Source organism: Anguilla rostrata, chromosome 3, assembly GCF_018555375.3.
Source record: "Anguilla rostrata isolate EN2019 chromosome 3, ASM1855537v3, whole genome shotgun sequence".
Lineage (NCBI taxonomy): Eukaryota > Metazoa > Chordata > Actinopteri > Anguilliformes > Anguillidae > Anguilla > Anguilla rostrata.
The window spans coordinates 12,286,260-12,305,521 of record NC_057935.1 but is presented as its reverse complement, the minus strand read 5'-3'; the positions used below and the strand labels follow the sequence as shown (position 1 = coordinate 12,305,521).

The 19,262-nt window shown below is 44.1% G+C and overlaps 2 protein-coding genes across 2 annotated transcripts; one reads left to right on the top strand and one right to left on the bottom strand.

The window, feature by feature from the left end:
* Positions 1-422: 422 nt before the first annotated feature.
* LOC135250195 (ER membrane protein complex subunit 5-like) lies at positions 423-4,071 on the bottom strand. The gene is made up of 4 exons (XM_064326248.1): positions 3,835-4,071; positions 2,673-2,725; positions 2,352-2,455; positions 423-1,545 (listed from the first exon to the last, which is right to left on the bottom strand). The coding sequence occupies exons 1-4, from the start codon at positions 3,911-3,913 to the stop codon at positions 1,383-1,385; spliced, it is 399 nt and encodes a 132-aa protein (XP_064182318.1). The 5' UTR covers positions 3,914-4,071; the 3' UTR covers positions 423-1,382.
* Positions 4,072-4,430: 359 nt separating this feature from the next.
* LOC135250192 (sodium/hydrogen exchanger 6-like) lies at positions 4,431-18,757 on the top strand. Its single transcript, XM_064326244.1, has 16 exons — positions 4,431-4,847; positions 6,053-6,267; positions 8,371-8,448; positions 8,661-8,737; positions 9,021-9,133; positions 9,294-9,399; positions 10,226-10,367; positions 10,918-11,023; positions 11,645-11,733; positions 12,062-12,175; positions 12,372-12,483; positions 12,690-12,843; positions 13,572-13,602; positions 13,765-13,847; positions 14,182-14,287; positions 14,804-18,757. The coding sequence occupies exons 1-16, from the start codon at positions 4,505-4,507 to the stop codon at positions 15,059-15,061; spliced, it is 2,127 nt and encodes a 708-aa protein (XP_064182314.1). The 5' UTR covers positions 4,431-4,504; the 3' UTR covers positions 15,062-18,757.
* Positions 18,758-19,262: the final 505 nt, after the last annotated feature.

Sequence of the window (19,262 nt, the reverse complement as noted above, 5' to 3'; positions counted from 1 at the left end):
CATTAAGGTTTGGGCCAACTCCCCTTCAGCTCTGCCAATTCAGGAAATAAACTCCATCAAAACTTGATTGAGTTCATTTGATTGAAAAATGACCATAATGTTCTTAGAAGGGTTTTCAATGAATTCATTGAATTTAATTTCCTGAATTGGCTGAACTCCCTACTCTGAGAGATACAACCCTTTTCTCAAGAAGGATCCTGTTCAGGAGTACCACTGCCCTTCACAATGTGTCTGCTGGAGTACTGGGTAAGAAATGTTCTTAAAATTGGATTGAGGGAGGTTTTCATCAAATGTACAGTGATATTTTCTGTGAATACAATCAGACATAGTGTAAATAAATGTGCCCAGTCTAGTATATGATGGACACATGTCTACAAAAATGATTCTAAAAAAAGAAAGATTATTTTTAAGGCCAAAAAAAGTCATCATAAAGCTTAAATTTATTTAGTTACAAACCCATCTGTTGCATTTTACATAACATAAAAAAGGAAAACTATATCATTCCAGGAAAATGTATCAAGTGAGGTTCAACACCTCCATGTTCACAGCATAATTAGCAAAATAACTTTACCATAACCCATGTCCAAATGTATAAACAATTATCATAACAAACCTGCATAAGAGGCCTATACCAGCTCCATTTCCCTCAGGGAGATCACTATAAATATGACCAGAGTAAAAATGGCTCTCGGTTTATAAACCGAGTCCTTGTGTACATTGGAGTGCACAGAGAGGGGGGGGGGCAACAGTTCAGCCAGAAACAGCTGCAGACAGGAATATTTAAAACCCAATAGGCAGCAAAGTTTGACAATGTAAAAGGAAAATCCAGGAAGAGTTTGATTGTATATTAAGGGTTCTGCTACTGCTCTTCCTTGTGTCGACTATTAGCGCTGATGTTTTGGTGAAGTCTTTATTTTCCAGAAAGCATTTTAAATGTCTGAATGCATATACATTAAATTTATAATTCTAAAGTTAAAAATAATATTTTACAGAGGCAGCAATGCATTTGAAATTTTGGACATGACAAAGGTTTGCAGTCTTACTTGCTGATGCAAATTGCACCTGTGGCAAACTTGTTTGAACTAAGGGTGGCTGCATAGGCAAAATCCTTAGGACTTCCAAGCATTGGCATTTATTTACAAGTAAATCAACCTATAAACCAAAGGAGTTGGCACAGTCCAAAGAGTGAAAAATGCTGTTACTGTTGTGATGAAAACTGAATGCAAAATGAATTATGTATCATAAATAGAAAAGAAGAAAAAAAAGGGCTTCTTTGCTTCTTAAAAGCTTTTCTCCCCCCTTCCAACCAATGAGCTCGTCTGTTCATGGAAAAAGGAAGAAAAACAACCAGGGGAGGGAAAAAGGCCCCAGAGAGGCCGGCCTCAGTGACGCGAGGGCTCCAGCTTGCGCAGCCTCAGGGGGTTGGAGGGCAGGGACTCTGGGCCCGACCTACAGGGGGGCTCCTGGTCGGGGGGACAGAACAGCACCCTGCCTCGGTGGTTGAATACATAGAAAGAGGGATGATTCTTTAACGTGTCGAATGACCTGGCCAAAGACAAAAAAAAAAAAAGCATTAGGAGTCTGTGATTTTTTCCATTTAATGAAAGGGTAAAATATGGGGGCAATAATGAAGACAGCGGCCTCATAACCAAAGGGTTGGGGGTTCAAATCCCTTTAGTGAAGCTGTTGTTGTTGTGCTCTTAATCAAGCTACAGGATCTGAATTGCTCCAGTACCTATGGAGCTGTTCAGATGGACAGAATACAAAGGGTCAGGTATGTAATAGGCCCCAGGTAAGGATTTCTGCTGAAAGAGCAAACAAATAAATAATTCATTAACTAACAGGACGTAACTGATTATTTTGCTAAACAAAGAATAGTTCCTCATTAAACTGATAGGGTCAAGCACCACTCTGGTAACTTGTGCATTGTGTAATAATTGGTTTGTTGGTAAGTTGAGGCAAATTATAAATTAAATTAATGGTTTATTTGCAGTGAAGAAACAGGACCAGTTCAAAAAAGCATTTCTGAAACCGCCAAGTTTATCCAAAAAGGCCAGTTAGACCACGTAACTAATTTATGGTAAAATCTGTAATGTTCGAAGTCACCAAGTAACAGACTGTGCTTCCACATATGGTACAAGTCTGATTCTGATCAAGTGATAGATGATATGATGGAAGGTATTTCCACTGGAAATGTACTGAAAACTAAATGAGGCATACAAGACTGCAGTGCACAGAGGTTGCACTGAAGGATGTTAATTTGTCATGTGTGCTGATGTTCTGACAAGCATACTTATGCATTGGCCAGTAGGGCCAATACTACAGGACTGAGATGTTTCATAAACACTTACTTGTTCTTGAGCTCTGATGAGGCATCCATTTCTTTGAACTCTCCCGCAATGTGGACTATGCCATAACAGGTCATTATAAATGCTAACAATGTCTGCAGGACTATCTGTAAAAGAAAAAATGAAAGCCCGGTTATTACAGGACAGACAGATGACTGGATGACAGTTATTTATTGACACATTGTTCATCTCTAGAAGGATTTTATTACACAATTGCACAGAATAGTGTTTCAGAAAATAGCAAAGCTTTCAGTTACCTCAACTCTGTCTAACAGCTCCACACCTCAAATGTGATTTGTACAGGAAAAACGAGTAGGTACTCACGTCTATTGGAAGTGTTTCATTCTCCTTCTCTGTGAGTCGCATGTACGATCGATCTGGGTGAGGGTGGAGGAAAAAAAGAATCAAGCTCTTTCACTGCCTATAAATCCTCAGTAAGATGAAAAAATTAGCCAATTTACCAAATTATGCTCAAAAAGACATTGGTCATCTTGGACCATTTTTATGGCTACAAGATCAAAGACATTGGTTACCTATGAATAGCAATCTGGATATTTTGCAGTTTCAGTTACCTATAAATTTTCCCTGTAAATATTATTTTGCTCTGGAGCGCAATCTTTCATCGGAGTCAGCGACAGAGAGCTCAAGACAGCTCGAACCATCACCGAGTCCACAAAGCCTCACTCTGTAAACTGTAAACAGGCCTACATTATACCCATATTAAACGTCAACGGCTGATAAGATGTTCTGAACAAAACTTGAACAAGGAAAATGCAATAGTTCATAGACTGCCACCCAGTCAACTAAAATCATAATTTCTTTATATGGTCAAGAAAATTACAGCTGACCATCTACATACATGTATCATACATTAGATATAAGCGCACTCAGTTAGAACACGTAGCTAAACAACCTCATACTTGCATATGGCTAGTTATCGTCGAGCTTCTTAGTCTGTTGCAATTACGTCCAGGCTGTACCCACATTTCCTAAGTATTTTATGAATTATTGGCAGGCTGGTGGAATAAATGAATTACATTTATTGACACTGTTTGTGCTAGCTACATCACCAGCTACATGAGTGACTTTCTACCCAAATACTAGTGTAAAAGCTAACTACCATGGCTAGCCACGTGAACTGGGTTGTTAATTAGGTACAGTGAAAACTGTCAAAATTATCTCCATTGCCATCAACTGCTTTCACCACGAGTACATCGACAACATAAAACAGTATATGTATGGCTAGCTACCTAAACATATCTAACGACCCAACTTCGTACATGCACATTTTACAATACAGCAGAACTGTCACTATCAGATAACCTTAGCAACCAAGCCAACTTAACAAGCTACATAGTTCTCCAGCTACCGGCTTATTTTAAGCAGTCACTCGTAGACAGGCCACACTGTGTGGGTTAATGTGTGGCCGGTACTAGTTAGCTAGGCAGCTACGACTTTTTCCCTTTCAGCGTTTTATTATACTCACGTTGTGCCGCTGAGAAAGCTGCATGGGCCAAAGCAAAAAGACCAATACCGACTAAACCCTTCCAAATAGAAGAAGCCATTTTCAACGTCGTCTAATATAGCTAGCTGGCGAGCTAGTCACGCAGCTAGCTTCTCAGCGGAAAGCTTCAGCTAACGTGTTTGCTAGCTAACCACTTTGTGTGTCGCGACAGAATGTCGTCATTAACAGGCTATACGGCACAATCGGTGCGCTGTTATCATAGATACATCTATGGCTGTTATCACATTAACCCTTTCAGATTCAAATCAGGTCACTAGCTAATAACATTAATTTGGAACGATTGCCTGCAGGTTATATTTTGGTTACAACGTAATTGAAAGCCCAAATATATAGGCCCCGTACATTAATTTAATATGGCTAATTAGAAAGTTATTGCGGCCGTATACGCTGAATGCCTGTGCATCTCCCAGCATTTCGCGCTACTCACAGCATCACATTCCAGTGATTCCACTTTTCGCTTACTATTTTTTTAAAACTATTTTTATTAATAAAATATTACAATGCGTAAAACTTTTTATGGGATTTGTCTCATACCTGATTATTCAGGACTAGTAATATCTCAGTCATGTGACACGTGAGTGGGGTTGAGCGGGGAGGAGTGGCGCTGCTGCCCACTCGGCTGTTGCTGTAGATGATAACAGAGACGTCGAAACGGAAGCACCAGTCAATAGTAGGGGGCGAGTTAAACCACAACATGGGACCCAGGACGAGAAACACCGTGGCCCTCAGGGTCTGGAAGACGGCGCCCGTGTCCGTTTTTGTCAGCTTCTTGGTTTGCCTGTGTGCCATTAATGCTGATGACAGCGCTATGGAGAACATTGTAACCGAAAAGAAGGCTGAGGAAAGCCATAGACAGGACAGTGCCGACCTGCTGATATTCATCATGCTGCTTACCCTCACGATCCTAACTATATGGCTCTTCAAACACCGCCGGTTTAGGTTTTTACATGAAACCGGACTAGCCATGATATACGGTAAGGACCAGCGATTTCTGTATGTAATTAAATTGATGTTACAATGTAACTGTTTACAACTAACGTTAGCTAGTAACTATCCATGTGTTTCCAAAGTGTTCATCATAACAGTCATTAGCCAATTAGCTAGCTTCTCACCGTACTTAAGTAGGCGTTGCTAGGTAGCTAAGAAATGGTCCAGCAAGTTACATGGAGAGCAAGCTAGTTACGAGCAGGGAAATAAGGCGAAATTAATTTGATGGGAAAATGAGGCCTTTGAAACCTTGAAGTCCATGCATTACAGCTAGCTAATTTAACCATCTAATTTATAAAGCGTAACGCACATACACAGACACACAGACATTGCTTAATCAGGTAATGACACTATGATTTAGCAGCTAGCAAGAATGCAGCGAGAATAGGTTTGAGTTGAGCTTGAGTTCGAAGCTGGCCAGGTAGCTTGCAGGTTAGTTAACCTAGACTACCTAACTGGTCAGTCCACTTTGGCAACGGGGACACTTGGAATGACAAGTGTAAGTGCTCCGGCTAGACTAGAGTTTTGCGGTCGTTAGCCTTTAAACACTTCTTCCAACACTCATGCTAGTTTTAACCCCCCCCCCCCCACTCCAAAAAAGGACTCTGAAGCATCAACCATCTGGCACCATACACATTTTGTCCCACAAACCTCAGCATGGCGACCCTGAAGTGTATCTGAAACATTCAGAGAATAAAAAGATTACTCGGAAGGATGGGACCAAGGGCGCGCAATAACGATTCAACTGCCTATTCACCAGAATCCAGCACCCCTTGTTTACGCTTCAGTGGCTGTGTGGGTCACCTTAAGACTGACATAGACATTTCAGGCTAATGGTACATTTTGAGAAAGAGGAACAAAGCATGTTCTCTTATCTAGTAAATAAGTAACGCTACAAATGTGTTTGACTGGTGAGTGGTGTATTTCACAATACAGTAAATACACTGGTCACACTTTGACTTATGCCATGTTGCTTGCCCCTAAAGGCTCTCTGCCATAACTTATAAAAAATATTTTGAACTTCTCAAGATGTGCATTTTCCAACAAACATCACTTTTGAAATGTGTAGCTCTTGCTTAGACCCTGTGAGTGGAGTTATTATTTGGCTGTTACATATTATTGCATGTGTGTTGCATCTAGTGTTGCATGTACGCACCTTGATTGTCTTAACATTTCCCTCTCTTTATGGAAGGCCTGCTGGTGGGTGTGGTTCTGCGCTACGGAATCCATGTTCCCCGGGATATCAACAATGTCACACTGAGTTGCCATGTCAATGCAAGCCCACCCACACTGCTGGTGAACGTCAGCGGCAAGTTCTATGAATACACTCTGAAGGGCGAGATAAGTGCCAGCGAGGTCAACGATGTGCAGGACAACGATGTGCAGGACAACGAGATGCTGAGGAAGGTAGTGTATAGACTGCCACTACATACTGGGCACTTCACTGTTTACTGTAAAGTGTCGGTGCTTTAGTGTTTCAAACCAAGTGATGAAACAGGAGTGTTAAGACTAAATGAACCTCAGCAAGAAGAGTGTTTCTCCTGTGGTCTGATTTTTCAAATCACAAGGGTGCTGCTCAAGCGTACTGCTGATAATTGCCAGACTTTTTTGCCACATTAGTACAGTTGCTTTAATTCAGAGAGAAGCCCAGGCAGATTGTACTCTTTTTTTTTTTCTTTTTTCTTCCTGCAAATATTTATCCCACCTCTTATGCTAATGATAAGTAGACTCTACTGTACACAGTTAAAATGACCTTGGATGGAGTATAGTGCTGGATCTGCATCTCTCCTTGAAACCACTCATTCAAAGACTAACCCAACAGCCAAAATGGAAAATATTTCTGTAACAAAATGAGCCTATATTTATATTAAGAATAATCAAAATTGGATCTTGTATGGTCTCTGATCTATCACCATAAAAGGAGCTCAGGAATCAGTTCGAGGATTATAAAAAAAGATAAGGAAGGTGATATGAATGGATTATTAGTTTTTAATGTTCAGCTTCCTGTAGTGCATGTAATGTCATTGACAAAGACAGATCCTGTTTGACGGTCAAAACAATCCACTGTTAGTGAATGGTGCTCTAAAATTGCGGGACCATTTTCATTAGTGTCTGTTAAATCTGCCAAGAAAGTCGTTCGGCCATTTCCTTACACACGGAAAGGCGAAGCGTGTGTATGTGTCCGGACTGAGAAGTGTATCGATTGATGCCAGACAGCTCCTTACGGGATTATTGTGATCATTACTGATGAACTCGGATGCTCCGGTCTTGGCCTGCTCTAAAGCAGAATCGTTTCCAATCTGTTTTTAAACGGTAATAATGCTCAAAGCCAGGCAGGCTGATCCAATGGCACCGTTTCATGCATATTATTCGCTGTGTTTTGTGGATTGTGCCTGACGGTGCTTATGTGCTGCAGCGAACAAAAGATTCTCCGAACCAAGCAGTATTAAGTTTGTTAAGAATGCAGGCAGTTCTGGTTGTGAGCGTTTCAGATTTCTCTGTGCGCTGTTTAGCCCCAGTGTCACCTTTCAGGACCTGGTGTTGTGGTTCGAAGCCTGGATGCTTTCACGGTGTTGGAAAGCACCTGGAAAGTTACTGGACTGGTGTGACGATCATTTTTATATCGTTGCGGTGTCCTGATTATCTTAAACATGTGAGCGTTTGATTTTCAGCTTCCGGGTGGCGTGGCTCACATGGGCGGGCTTACATGTTGCCAAGGCAGCAAAAGGAAAGGTAGTTCAGCCTCAGGGAAAATATGTGATTGAATGTTTACAGTAGCCTGAAAGAGAGGTATGAGTAGTGACAGGAATGTCGCTCAAGTTTGCGTATGGGTCAGATAAGGATGTAAGGGCCTGCGGTTCTGGTAAATGGAAAAACCAGAAGGTCCTGAGATAAGCACCACAAGTGTGTGAAGAAATGCATTCATGACTTGCGGTGAGATTTTAGTAGGCCAGAATGTGGTGACAGGATGTGGTGATCACCATCTAACTTCAAAGATCACAGAACCTGTAGGAAAGGCATACATGTACACAATATGTATGTATGTATGTATGTATGTATGTATATATATATATATATATATATATATATATATATTTTTTTTTTTTTTTTTAATTTCAACTGGTTATTTTCAGTCTGGCCAAGGTGGCTATTTTCTGAGAGCAGAATCAAAGCAGTTGTTCACTGTATTGTGCAGTGGAGGATGGCAGGTTTGTACTTGTTAGTGCTACTCAATCTGAGTGCTGTTCTATTTTGGCCCTAACTTTTTTTATTGTTATTTTTCTTTCCTGTCACTGGTGCAAAATTCACATTAAACTCTGTCCCTCATGCTTTTATGTGGACTGTAAAAAGGAGTCTCATGACCTGGAAACGACATAAAAAGACATCACATGTTTGTATTCAGATTAAGTTAATTTCAGTGCTCTGCTTTGCAATGCTCGTTTTGTTAGTTTTGTACATTGTACACTCGATGATGCCATTTCATGGGGTTTTATATGCTTTTTTTTCTAGGTGACTTTTGACCCTGAGGTGTTCTTCAATATTCTCCTGCCTCCAATCATTTTCCATGCTGGCTACAGCCTGAAAAGGGTAAGAGTCCCCACCCCTGAAAAGCACTGTGAGTGAACATTGGAAAGGGGAAGTAAGATATGATGCGTGCATTGTAAAGAAGAACAGACATGGATTAATTATCCTTGTGTTGACGGTTGTGAAATTCAGTCCAAAGCACAACCTCATCTTGTGTATACCCCCTGAATGATGGATGTGCCTGATTTTGTCTTTTCACCTTTTGTCCTGTTCAGAGACACTTCTTCAGGAACATGGGGTCCATCTTAGCCTATGCCTTTGTGGGAACCGTCATATCATGTCTCGTCATTGGGTGAGTCCTCATTCAACAAGCACATTTGAATTATGAAAATGTAGCTGCCTGTGGCAGTTGAGCATCAGGCCCCAGCAAGCATTAACAGGTACGTACAAAGACATTTTTTAAATTTTATTCCTGTAAAAAAACCCATCCACGCCAGGATGTACACCCCTGGTTTAGGAGGTATCACAGCCTCGAAGCTGAGCCTCAGTTCTCAGCTTAACTGTAAGGGGTTTGAGGCTTCGGTTGACGGTGCGGAGGTGAGTGATGTCGTGGTGTGTGCCCCTCTCTTCTGCAGATTGCTGATGTACGGCTGTGTGATGCTGATGAAGCAGGTGGGCCAGCTGGGCGGGGACTTCTTCTTCACTGACTGCCTGTTCTTCGGAGCCATCGTCTCCGCCACGGACCCAGGTTTCTGCCCCTCCTCGTGCACCTTTACCTGCACCCCCCAACTGCGCCCTCATAAGGGCTGTGTCGAACAAGACACTGTCAAGGCTGCAATTTAATAATTTTAGCACCCCTTGTTTCTCCCTGGGAAATTTGTTGCCCTTCTCCTCCGTCCATCTTGCAGTGACGGTCCTGGCCATCTTTAACGAGCTGCAGGTGGATGTGGACCTCTACGCTCTGCTATTTGGGGAGAGCGTCCTGAATGACGCGGTGGCCGTGGTGCTGTCCTCGTGAGTCCTCTGTCCCCTGTCCTGTCTCTCACACACACACACACTCACACACACATACACTTATATATCCGTGCTGCTTTACACCCACTTCCTACTTGGATGGATCCAGCAATCCTCCATGACTTCTGTCAGCACACAGATTGTTAGCGTTCGTTGGCTGTATGTGCCAAGGTGATGACATCACAATGGTCCAGCTCAAAGTGAGGGAATGTTCTGGTGGTTTGCTGTTCGTGTGGTGTGTAGGCCAGTTGGGACCTGTTTGTGTGGCCTACTGCAGCTGCAGCTTTTCTTTGGTTCTCCTCCCCTTGCTGTCTCTCTGATACTGTCAATATATGGACTTGTTTTGTCTATCCACTTATCACAACATTACCTGTATCTCTAAGGAAAATTGACTGTCTGCACCATTCCTCAAATTGCTCACATATTGCATGAACCTTTCTACTCACTAGATGGGTGTGCCTTTATAAACTGTTGTTAATGTCTCGCCAAGTTTGGCAGGGGCTTGTATAATGGGTCCAGTGTACAGCTGCGTGAGTGTAGGTCCTTTCCTGACATTTCTTTTGAATTTCAGTGTGAATTTCAGTCAATCCCTTGAGGAAATTTTCAGGGCACAGAAAGTGGTTTTTATATAGTCATTAGTGAGACATGGCTTATGTGTCAAGGAGCCCAAGATGGTGGTTCTGACATACATGGTATCTCCATAGAAACCCCATTCAGTATCTCCCCTTTTGGCTCATAAAGCAGTTACCACACATATAGTCTGCTCACATATGTGTACAATGTTCTTTTTGAATATTTGAGATGCTAAATTTTTAAATGTTCTCAGGTCCATCGTAGCGTACCAGCCCACGGGGGATAATAGCCACACGTTCGAGGGCATGGCCTTGCTCAAGTGTTTGGGCATGTTCCTGGGGGTGTTCAGCGGCTCTTTCGCGCTGGGCGTGGCCACCGGACTGGTGACGGCGCTCATATCCTTTACTGGGGGGTCCCGTGCCCTCCGGTCTGAGACTGGAGCCGCAAAGCAGAGCGGTGGATTTAGGAGGGAGCTGGTGAAGCCGTATGGGGCTGCTGGGGCTGGGTCTGGGCTGTAGGGCGAGCATAGCACTGTGCTGAGGCATCAGTGAGCGCATGACTGTTTGCTAGAGAAGGTGACATCACTGGGGCTTCAGGAAAAGTGGGGTTAGCTCCCTCGGCTGGGGACCTTTGGCCATTAGCTCAGTCAGCTAATCTTTCCCCCAACCACTAAGGACTTTGAAACTGTGACAGACCTGTCTGATGAAACAAGCATTTTTTTTTACTTTGTTCAGAAGTTAATTATGAAAGTGGTCACATGTGGTCATTAAACCTAATAATTTATCCTTTTATATCCTGTTAAAAGCAGAGGCAATATCTGGTGTTGTGTGATAAGGGCTGTCTACCCCATGTGTAGGGCCTAGTCAGTTAGCTGTTCCTCAGTAGCACTGCAGTGGGCCACTGTAATGGTTAGTCTCTTCCTTGACTGGGCCTCTGGTTTCTCACGTCACCAAGTTCACCAAGCTGCGGGACTTCCAGCTGCTGGAGACGGCGCTCTTCTTCCTCATGTCCTGGTCCACCTTCCTGCTGGCAGAGGCCTGCGGCTTCACAGGTCAGAGCGGCCCTCATCCCCCTGCTCCTCCTCATGCTCCTCGTGCTCCTCCTCCTCGTGCTCCTCCTCCTTCCCCCGCTCCTCCGTCTTCTCCTCCCCCTGTTCATTCCCCTGCTCCTCCCTCTGCTCTTTCCCCTGCTCCTTTTTTTGCTCCTCCCTCTGCTTCTCCTCATGCTCCTCCCACTGCTCCTCTTGCCCTGCAGTAGGCTGCTGCTCTGTTCAGTATTTAAGCCCCGATATTTTTCTCAAAGCCTGGAATTTCCTGGCAGACATTTTTGTTTTTTTTGATAGCTTAACAGCTGGTTAAGCCTCATAGAACACTGGCCCAAAACCACCAGCAAAGTTCCCTTCTTCCTGACTGTTCTGGTGCTGGGTGACTAATCCTGTGGTGTAACTGGGCGCAGAATTCCTTGGTTGGCTCTGATTCTGGTCAGAAGGTCAGAAGGAAGGTGGGTTGGAACCAGTGAGCGGAGCCAGGGAGGCGGGTGATTGGACGGTGCTGGGGAAAATGCCACGGGTGATCCATGACCACCCGCGCCCCCCTCCAGCACAGCTGATTGAGGTCAAATGTGAGATTTCCTGCTCTTCCTAACCTTGTGCCCCCTCTGTCCCGCCTTGCAGGGGTGGTGGCTGTACTCTTCTGCGGGATCACCCAGGCTCACTACACCTTTAACAACCTGTCCCCAGAGTCTCAGGACCGCACCAAACAGGTAAGATCCCCCCACCCTGCCTCCCGCCCACCTGGCATTCCACCGGGGCACTTAGCTTCCACCGGTCCATTATCATGCCCCCTGTTTCTGCGTAAACATTTAACCCTTGGCCATGATAAGACTTGTTTTTGCACTTCAAACACACTGCAAGCCATTTTTCAACCAGTCAGAAGCCTTTTCATCCAGGCCGTGGCGTAATGTCAAATATTGACCTTCTCATTGGTGTTCACGTGCCTAGAACCAGGCCCACACCTGTCAGCAGTGTGCACTGTGAAGGAAACCTTCCCGCCAGGTTACTGATAACTATGTTGTCGGCGCTGTCCTGCAGTTGTTTGAGCTGCTGAATTTCCTGGCGGAGAATTTCATCTTCTCCTACATGGGCCTGGCGCTCTTCACCTTCCAGAACCACATCTTCAACCCCACCTTCATCATCGGGGCTTTCGTATCCTTTGCTGTGCGTGTGTGTGTGTGCGTTGTACTGAATAAAGTGGTTGTGTGTATGCTAGTGATTCTGCTGAGCTGCTCAGTCCTACAGTCTTGCCTATTTAAGGTGTTTGAATAGGCCGGTGCCTGGCGGTTCTGGTTGGATATTAAATGCATTCTTGCAGAGTTGCTCCTTGACCGCTGTCCCCTCCCAGCTGGCTGTGTTCCTGGGCAGAGCCGCCAACATCTACCCCCTGTCCCTGTTCCTCAACCTGGGCCGCCGGCACAAGATCGGCTCCAACTTCCAGCACATGATGATGTTTGCAGGCAGGTGGACGCAGGGAGAGGCGGTCTGTTGGATAATCGTACTGTGTGCGCGTGTGTGTGCGTGTGGTGTATGTGTGTGGTGTGCGTATGTGTATGAGTGATGGATGGGTTGTGAGTGACTGGGTGGGTGCGAGAGAGGGAGAGAGAGGGAGGGAGGGGTCTATTTTCTTACTGAAATCCCTGTTGGGTCTGGTCCTCCTCCTCAGGGCTGCGGGGGGCCATGACCTTTGCCCTCTCGATCCGGGACACGGCCACGTACGCGCGGCAGATGATGTTCTCCACCACCCTGCTCATCGTCTTCTTCACCGTGTGGATCTGCGGGGGCGGCACCACCCCAATGCTGTCCTGCCTGCGCATTCGGTGGGTCTGGGGGGGGGGGTGTACGTTAAATCATTACTCATAGGGCCAGCTGTTTAACTGCTGTCAGACTGAGATCTGTCCATAGATGGGCAACAGAGCATGTAGTTATTTAGAACAATGTTTTGAGCCAAAAAACTCTGGTGCTTTTAGGATTTCAAGGGCCCTAGATTTCAAGGGCCCTGCCCGGCTGTGAACTCCCAGTGACTCCTGGTAATGCGCCGACCGCAGACTGAACTGCGCCTGACATGCGGTTGTTAGGGGCGACGCTGCGCGGCTAAGCAAGAAGAAGCTGCGGCCGCCGGGCGTGCCCTGCAGAGGGCGCACACGCGCGCGTCCGCGCTGCAGCCATGGGAGAGCCTTACGATCGCAATCTGGCATTCATCCTCAGGAGAACAGGAAATACTGGGGAGTAAAAAAGATGTTTAAAAGCGTTTATGTTATAGGAGAGCTATCAGGTTGTAAACGTTCCTGAGTCTTATGGAGGAAAGGGGTGTGTCAGTAAAACGGTGGCGTAATTAGTGCTGGAACTGGTGCAGAGGAAGACTGGGGAGAGGGACATTTCTGGAACTTTCTTGCACTCTTTTGTATGGGCAAGGCAGTCTTTGGACAGTGAGATTGTTGTTCACAGTGTCATGTGATGTTTGACTGTCTGTTTCTCTGTCGACCTTGTTTACATGGAAGCTTGTCTAATGAAAGATCAATTTATCTCTCCGTTATTTTTTTGACAGCGTGGGAGTGGATTCTGATCAAGATAATTCAGTAAGTGGGTTTATTTGAGGTTTTTCTGTACATTATATGTTGACAGGGGCTTTTTTGTTTGTGTTTTCCCTCTCCTCTCTCTCATTTTCCCCCTCATCAACCTCCGCCGTTCGAGCTGAAAAGTGTGTTTCTGTTAATAAATGTCTTTGTGCCATTATACAGATCAGCACAGATGGAACTGAGAGAAAGAGCACCAGACAGGAGAGTGCCTGGCTGTTCAGAATCTGGTACAACTTTGACCACAAGTATCCTTAACGGTTGTCATTCCCAACAGTGCACAGCAGGGGGAGCACTTGTGAAATGAAAGTCACAATGGAAACTGTGTTCAGGCAATTTTTGCCCAGTCATCTCAAAGTTTTTGTTTGTAGAGCTTAGTTCTGACCACTGTTGTTTTGGATCGCAATAGGCCGGTGGCATTTGAGCATCCCCCAAAGGAGGAGGGGGGCTGAAATTCCATTTCTCTTTTTTTTTTTTCTTTTTTTTCCCACCTAAGTGTAAACTAGTTTGCTTTGGAGGATCTCCAGGTTTAACTAAGTATATGCAGTTTGTTTCTAGTCCTTGACTGCAGCCCCTCTCCAGGTACCTGAAGCCCATCCTCACGCACAGTGGGCCCCCCCTCACGGCCACCCTGCCCGCATGCTGTGGCCCGCTGGCCCGCTGTCTCACCAGCCCCCAGGCCTACGAGGTGAGCCCGCTGCAGAGTAACAGATAGGAAACTGGCCTACTGACCCAGAGGTTGCAGGTTTGATTCCCAAGAGCTGTACTGCTGTTGTGTACTTTGGACAAGGTCCTTGAGTTGCTTCAGTATACCCTGCTGTGTAAATGAATTGTATGTACCTGTGTGGGCTTGTGCAACCTAACTGAATTACTTTAATTCTTCATACACCAGTCAGATGCCTGCAGAACCAATGTTCAACACAAAATAATTTTTTCATATGATATGAGTTTCGGTTTGTTAAAATATTTTCATTGCCTGTTTGCCCCAGATCTCCTGGTGAATGAACACACCTTTTGAGTGTGTTACCATTGCCACTGCTTTCAGAAAATTAAGCTTTTCTGCATCCTTCGTTTTCCCTCTTTTGTTCTCCATTCTTCATTCCCCATTCTCCCTTCATCCTCCATTCTCCCTTCTTCAATCTCCATCCTCCCTTCTCCTTCCTCCCTGCTGCGTCCCCTCCCTGCCGGCTTTTTCTCCTCTCAGAACGAGGAGCAGCTGAAGGACGATGACTCGGACCTGATCCTGAACGACGCCGACATCAGCCTGGCGTACGGGGACGTGACGGTGAGCACGGACGCCTCGGGGGCCCACACCAAGGCCGGGGCCCGCCCCCCCGCAGACCGGGCCCCGGATCGCGAGCAGGCCACCCGCGGCACGCGGCTGGTCCTGCCCATGGACGACTCTGAGCCCGCCCTCACCCGCGCCCAAATCTCACCCGCCATGGGCAGCCAGCCGGCCTGAGCGCAGAGCCAGAGACTCCGCCCTCATCCCTCCCCTCCTCTCTCTCTCTCTCTCTCTCTCTCATCCTTCCTTCGGGATCAGTATCTCTCTTTTTCTTCTTTCTTTTATAGTCTCTTTCTCTAGATTTGGCTACTGTTTCTGTTGCTCTACCTCACTGTCTTCATGATCTCCCTCTCCTCTTACCCTCTTTGTAATATGTAAATATTTATTTATTTGTTACATATGCATAATTTTAATTCATTCACACGGAGATGTTTAACCATGCTTATCCAGTAGAAGTCCTCGTGCCATCCTTACCCTCATCCTTACCGTGCCATGGGAACATTGAGAGAGGTACTTAGACGCACGCTCGCCAAACTCCCGCAGGGTTGCCACAGCCAGCCTGAGACGCTGCTTTTCTTGACGAGTGTAGCGAGGTGTAGAATGATGCGAGCTGCCGTTCGCCTCCTCACGCAGCGCGCATGCTTAGCGGGGCTTCTAATGCGCGGAGGATCAGGAGGGGCTCGGTCGCCACCCTCCCCGCTAGTCTCTCCTTTACCAGTAGGTGGCGCTGTAGGGCTGTTGGTCTCTCCTTTTCTGTGCGACAGCGCTAGTCAGAGGCATGGCATCTTAGTGGCTCTGTGTTGCAGTGCTGTTACAACCAAGTGCCTGAAGAGTACAGTCCCACCCCCCCTGCATAAATACCACCCCCCCATTGGGCAGTGAATCCTGTGCGCTCATTATTGAGTTTGTACTTCTGAGCTTTTTTACCCAAAGCTGTATTTTAATGTGTGCTGTCAGTGCAACGTGCCACAAGTCTGGGATCTAATAGGTTGGCCTCTGACTGTGACAGCAATGAGGGTTTTACACCTTGTTATATAACTTGACGTTGTGTACTGCAAAAAAAATAATCTAGTGTTGTCCTAAAGTAGGAAACGAGTGCCCTTTTTTGGTGTCCTAAAGTTTTCTGAGAACTGAATTCTTACAGCCTCAAAAATATATTTTGTATTTATTTTGTAATTGTGGTTTGGAAGTACTTTTAATATTCTCGGTCTAACTAACATTTTTGCACTTGGGTTTGGAATGGAAAGTAGGCCTACTGTTCAATAAATACAGAAATAGAAATGATGTGAGAAATGTAGAATTAGCAGTTTTAATGTGGAATCTCTTTTGTGTAAGATCCCCTGATGAAGCCAAAATCAAGAGCTTTTATTTAACAATTTGCTAAGGATATATTCTCGCTATGGTATATTCTTAACAAATAATTCTAAACAAATAATACAAGCATTACTGTTTTAATGTTTCAGTAATTACTGTCTGTAAAAAATGCCAGCAGACATCCTGGGAAAATCCCTGATTTTTTTTTTTCTTCATGTTTGAAATGGTACCTTACTGACCTTTTAAAGCTTTCCAGCACAGTAATCCTAGCCATTACTTGTCCTCTTGCACTTGTGGGGTGGCCAATCTTCACAGAATTTAAACCGGGTCACTAGTTACAATTCAGACTTGCCAGAGGGTACTGGCAGTTCGGTACTGGCAGTTGAATTTGAATTTGAATTTAAGCTTTGGAATTTTTGCATTTCAGTTGAGTTTGGCACTGAAAGAATGGGAAGCAATGATTCCGTGGTAGTGCCACCTCCTGGGGGTTTACTTTGTTGCACTGCATTGTTCTGCATTGATCATGGGTAAAGGCAAGTGTAGCTTACGGTGAGTTGTATGGATAAATATCATGCTTGAAAGCGAAATACATTAATTAATATATATAACATCTGGGGGGAAAAAAGATGTCCGTGTTAATCGTGCTTTTAAGGATTGTGCGAAAATAGGCCAAAGAGAAAATAATTGCGTTTTGTAATTGTTAATGGCTCAAACAATTTTATGTGCCAAAGTGTGTTCTTTTTGTTGGTTTAGGATGTTGGTTGAATTTGAGGTCCCGCTGAAATGAAAGAGCATTGATCAGATTACTTAATTGAATGACTCCCACGAAGATCTTTTAAAGGCTTTTTACATTTTTACAACTATGTTTTGGGATTAGATGCTTTGCTAGCGGGTGAGAGAGATCTTTGTGTGAACCCTAGGTGCTTTAAAGAGACACTTTATTTTTGAGAGTTGGGGTGGCCAGTGTATACAGGTTGAGTGAAAAGTGTGGCAAAGCGGTTGTCTGAATTTATTTTTGATGGCAATTAATAGTAAGTGTCAAATATTAATTGTCAAGTAAATTCAGTGTCACTATTTCTGCACATTCTGGATTGTTGCATTTTTATTTTGAGTCAGTGGTGAACTGATTAAAGTTTGGAATTGGGTAGCATATTGAGCCTTGAATGATGGCTGTAGATGCAGTTCTTTTTTCATAAAGTTCAGATTTGGGCAGAGGATCATTCTCTCATTAGGTCAGAATCTGTTTCTGAATTTAACGTTGATCAGTGAGAAAATCAGGTCCGTACTTTTCTAGGACATGTAAATCATTCCCCTGTGTGATGTGACAATAGCACCGTGGAACAGGAGGCATTGAAAAAGATGTTTCCGTAGTAACACACTGTCAGTGTAGGAGGGAGCTGGCTATAATCCATCCACTGTGAGGAAGCACTCTAGTGAATACACTGATTGATTGACTAATTGATTGATTCATTGATTGATTGACTGTTATCTCCTGCCATGTAGGAATGAAGGAGCATGTTTTCTCCTAATTTTTTAATGAAGAGTCTTGACTGTGCAATGTATTTGAAGTAAGTTTTTTTTTTTTTTTTTTTTTTTTTTGTGCCAAGGGAGCAAAAAAGAAGATGTTGGAAGATGTTTAGCGATTGCACATTGTATTTATTTGCTTACGTTTATTTCCTGTGGGAAGTCATGTATTACACGTCTAAGCTGCTGTACAAAACTGAATGAAGATAAATGAAGAAATTTGAAAGGTCTCAGGAGAGTGGGGTGAGTTTTTTTTTTTTTTTTTTTTTTTTTTTTTTCTTCTCCCAATCAAACTGGGAGGTTGACGGATAGTGAAATCCATATGGTAGTGATCAGCTCTAGGACAGAACTGAAGTAAATATCGAGTACTTCAGCTGGGAATGCAGAAGCAGTGATCCATCCACCGATTCAGACATTTCATTCTGCATTATTATTACCACTGCATCTATTTAGATCATGTTGTATATTATGTGAGGTACAGTCCACAGGTATATTTACCAGTCTGAATATTAACGCAGATGCTCTGAGATCTAATGTTAACTGTTTACAAAAAAAAGCTGACCTTATACTAACTATTCTTCTGTCCTTTAAATTTGACGCTGACCATGACCCTTGACCCCGCCTGATCTGTGATGCGTAATCAACAGTAGAGCTCCGCTTGCTCTTCCGACTCTGGTACATGTAGCATCTGTGTGCATTTCAGTGGCAAATGGTCTATGTGAGACCGGTCAGCTAAAGAATAAACGTGTAAGTGAGGATCTTTTTTTTTCCTATTTGAATATGTTACTGGTGATTGCTTGCACATTTAAGTATAGTAACTGTTGAAAGTAGCGGAGTAAGACTTTGGGGTCTTTGTTAGAAGACAACATTTGATGTTTTATCGGTACTTAGCTATGTGATGGACTTTGTCTCGGCTACTTCTTTTATATTAATGTTGCATTTTCCAGCTATATTAATACCACTGTCTGTAAATATCTTCATACGTCCATGTGCATTGAATGGTCAATAAAAACTACATGTGCATTTCTTTAAAAATGTGCCTGTTTGTATGTTGTTCTTTATTTTCTTTGTGTTTATTCAGCATGTTTGGATTTTGATATTGGAACTTCCATCAGAAAATAACTCCCTCCCCATTGTTGCATATCTATGAATGGCTGGAAAGAGAGAAACTCAAAAGTGAAGAAATGTTCCACTTCCAAGCATTGACCTAGAATCACTGTCTGCTTATAGAGTGCATGGTAACAGGTCAGTTTTGGGTTGGGACATTATTCCCTTTTCTTTATCCCAATTTCCCATGTCTTGTGCCAAATGGGAGGATAAGGAGAGTCCTGGTGCTGTGGAGTTAATAGCAAAGCCTTACTGACTGAGCAACCTAGGAGCCTCTAGAAAACACATTTTCAACAACTGGTGTTCCCGTAAAACACAATTGAACCCCTCCTCAGTGATGAAGGGCCTGCTTAAATTAAGGTGTATGTGCTTGTTGCCAAGCAGAAGGGATGCTGGTGCTGGCCGTCTGGTGGTTCTGTGTACGTTCTGTGAC

Coding starts and splice junctions, on each gene's coding strand:
- LOC135250195 (XM_064326248.1), bottom strand. CDS start 3,913: ATGGCTTCTTCTATTTGGAAGGGTTTAGTCGGTATTGGTCTTTTTGCT. Junction 2,726..3,834: donor AGCTTTCTCAGCGGCACAAC/GTGAGTATAATA, acceptor ACCCTCACCCAG/ATCGATCGTACATGCGACTC. Junction 1,546..2,351: donor TCATCAGAGCTCAAGAACAA/GTAAGTGTTTAT, acceptor GTCTTTGGCCAG/GTCATTCGACACGTTAAAGA.
- LOC135250192 (XM_064326244.1), top strand. CDS start 4,505: ATGATAACAGAGACGTCGAAACGGAAGCACCAGTCAATAGTAGGGGGC. Junction 10,368..10,917: donor CCGGACTGGTGACGGCGCTC/ATATCCTTTACT, acceptor CTGGTTTCTCAC/GTCACCAAGTTCACCAAGCT. Junction 12,844..13,571: donor CTGTCCTGCCTGCGCATTCG/GTGGGTCTGGGG, acceptor TTTTTTTGACAG/CGTGGGAGTGGATTCTGATC.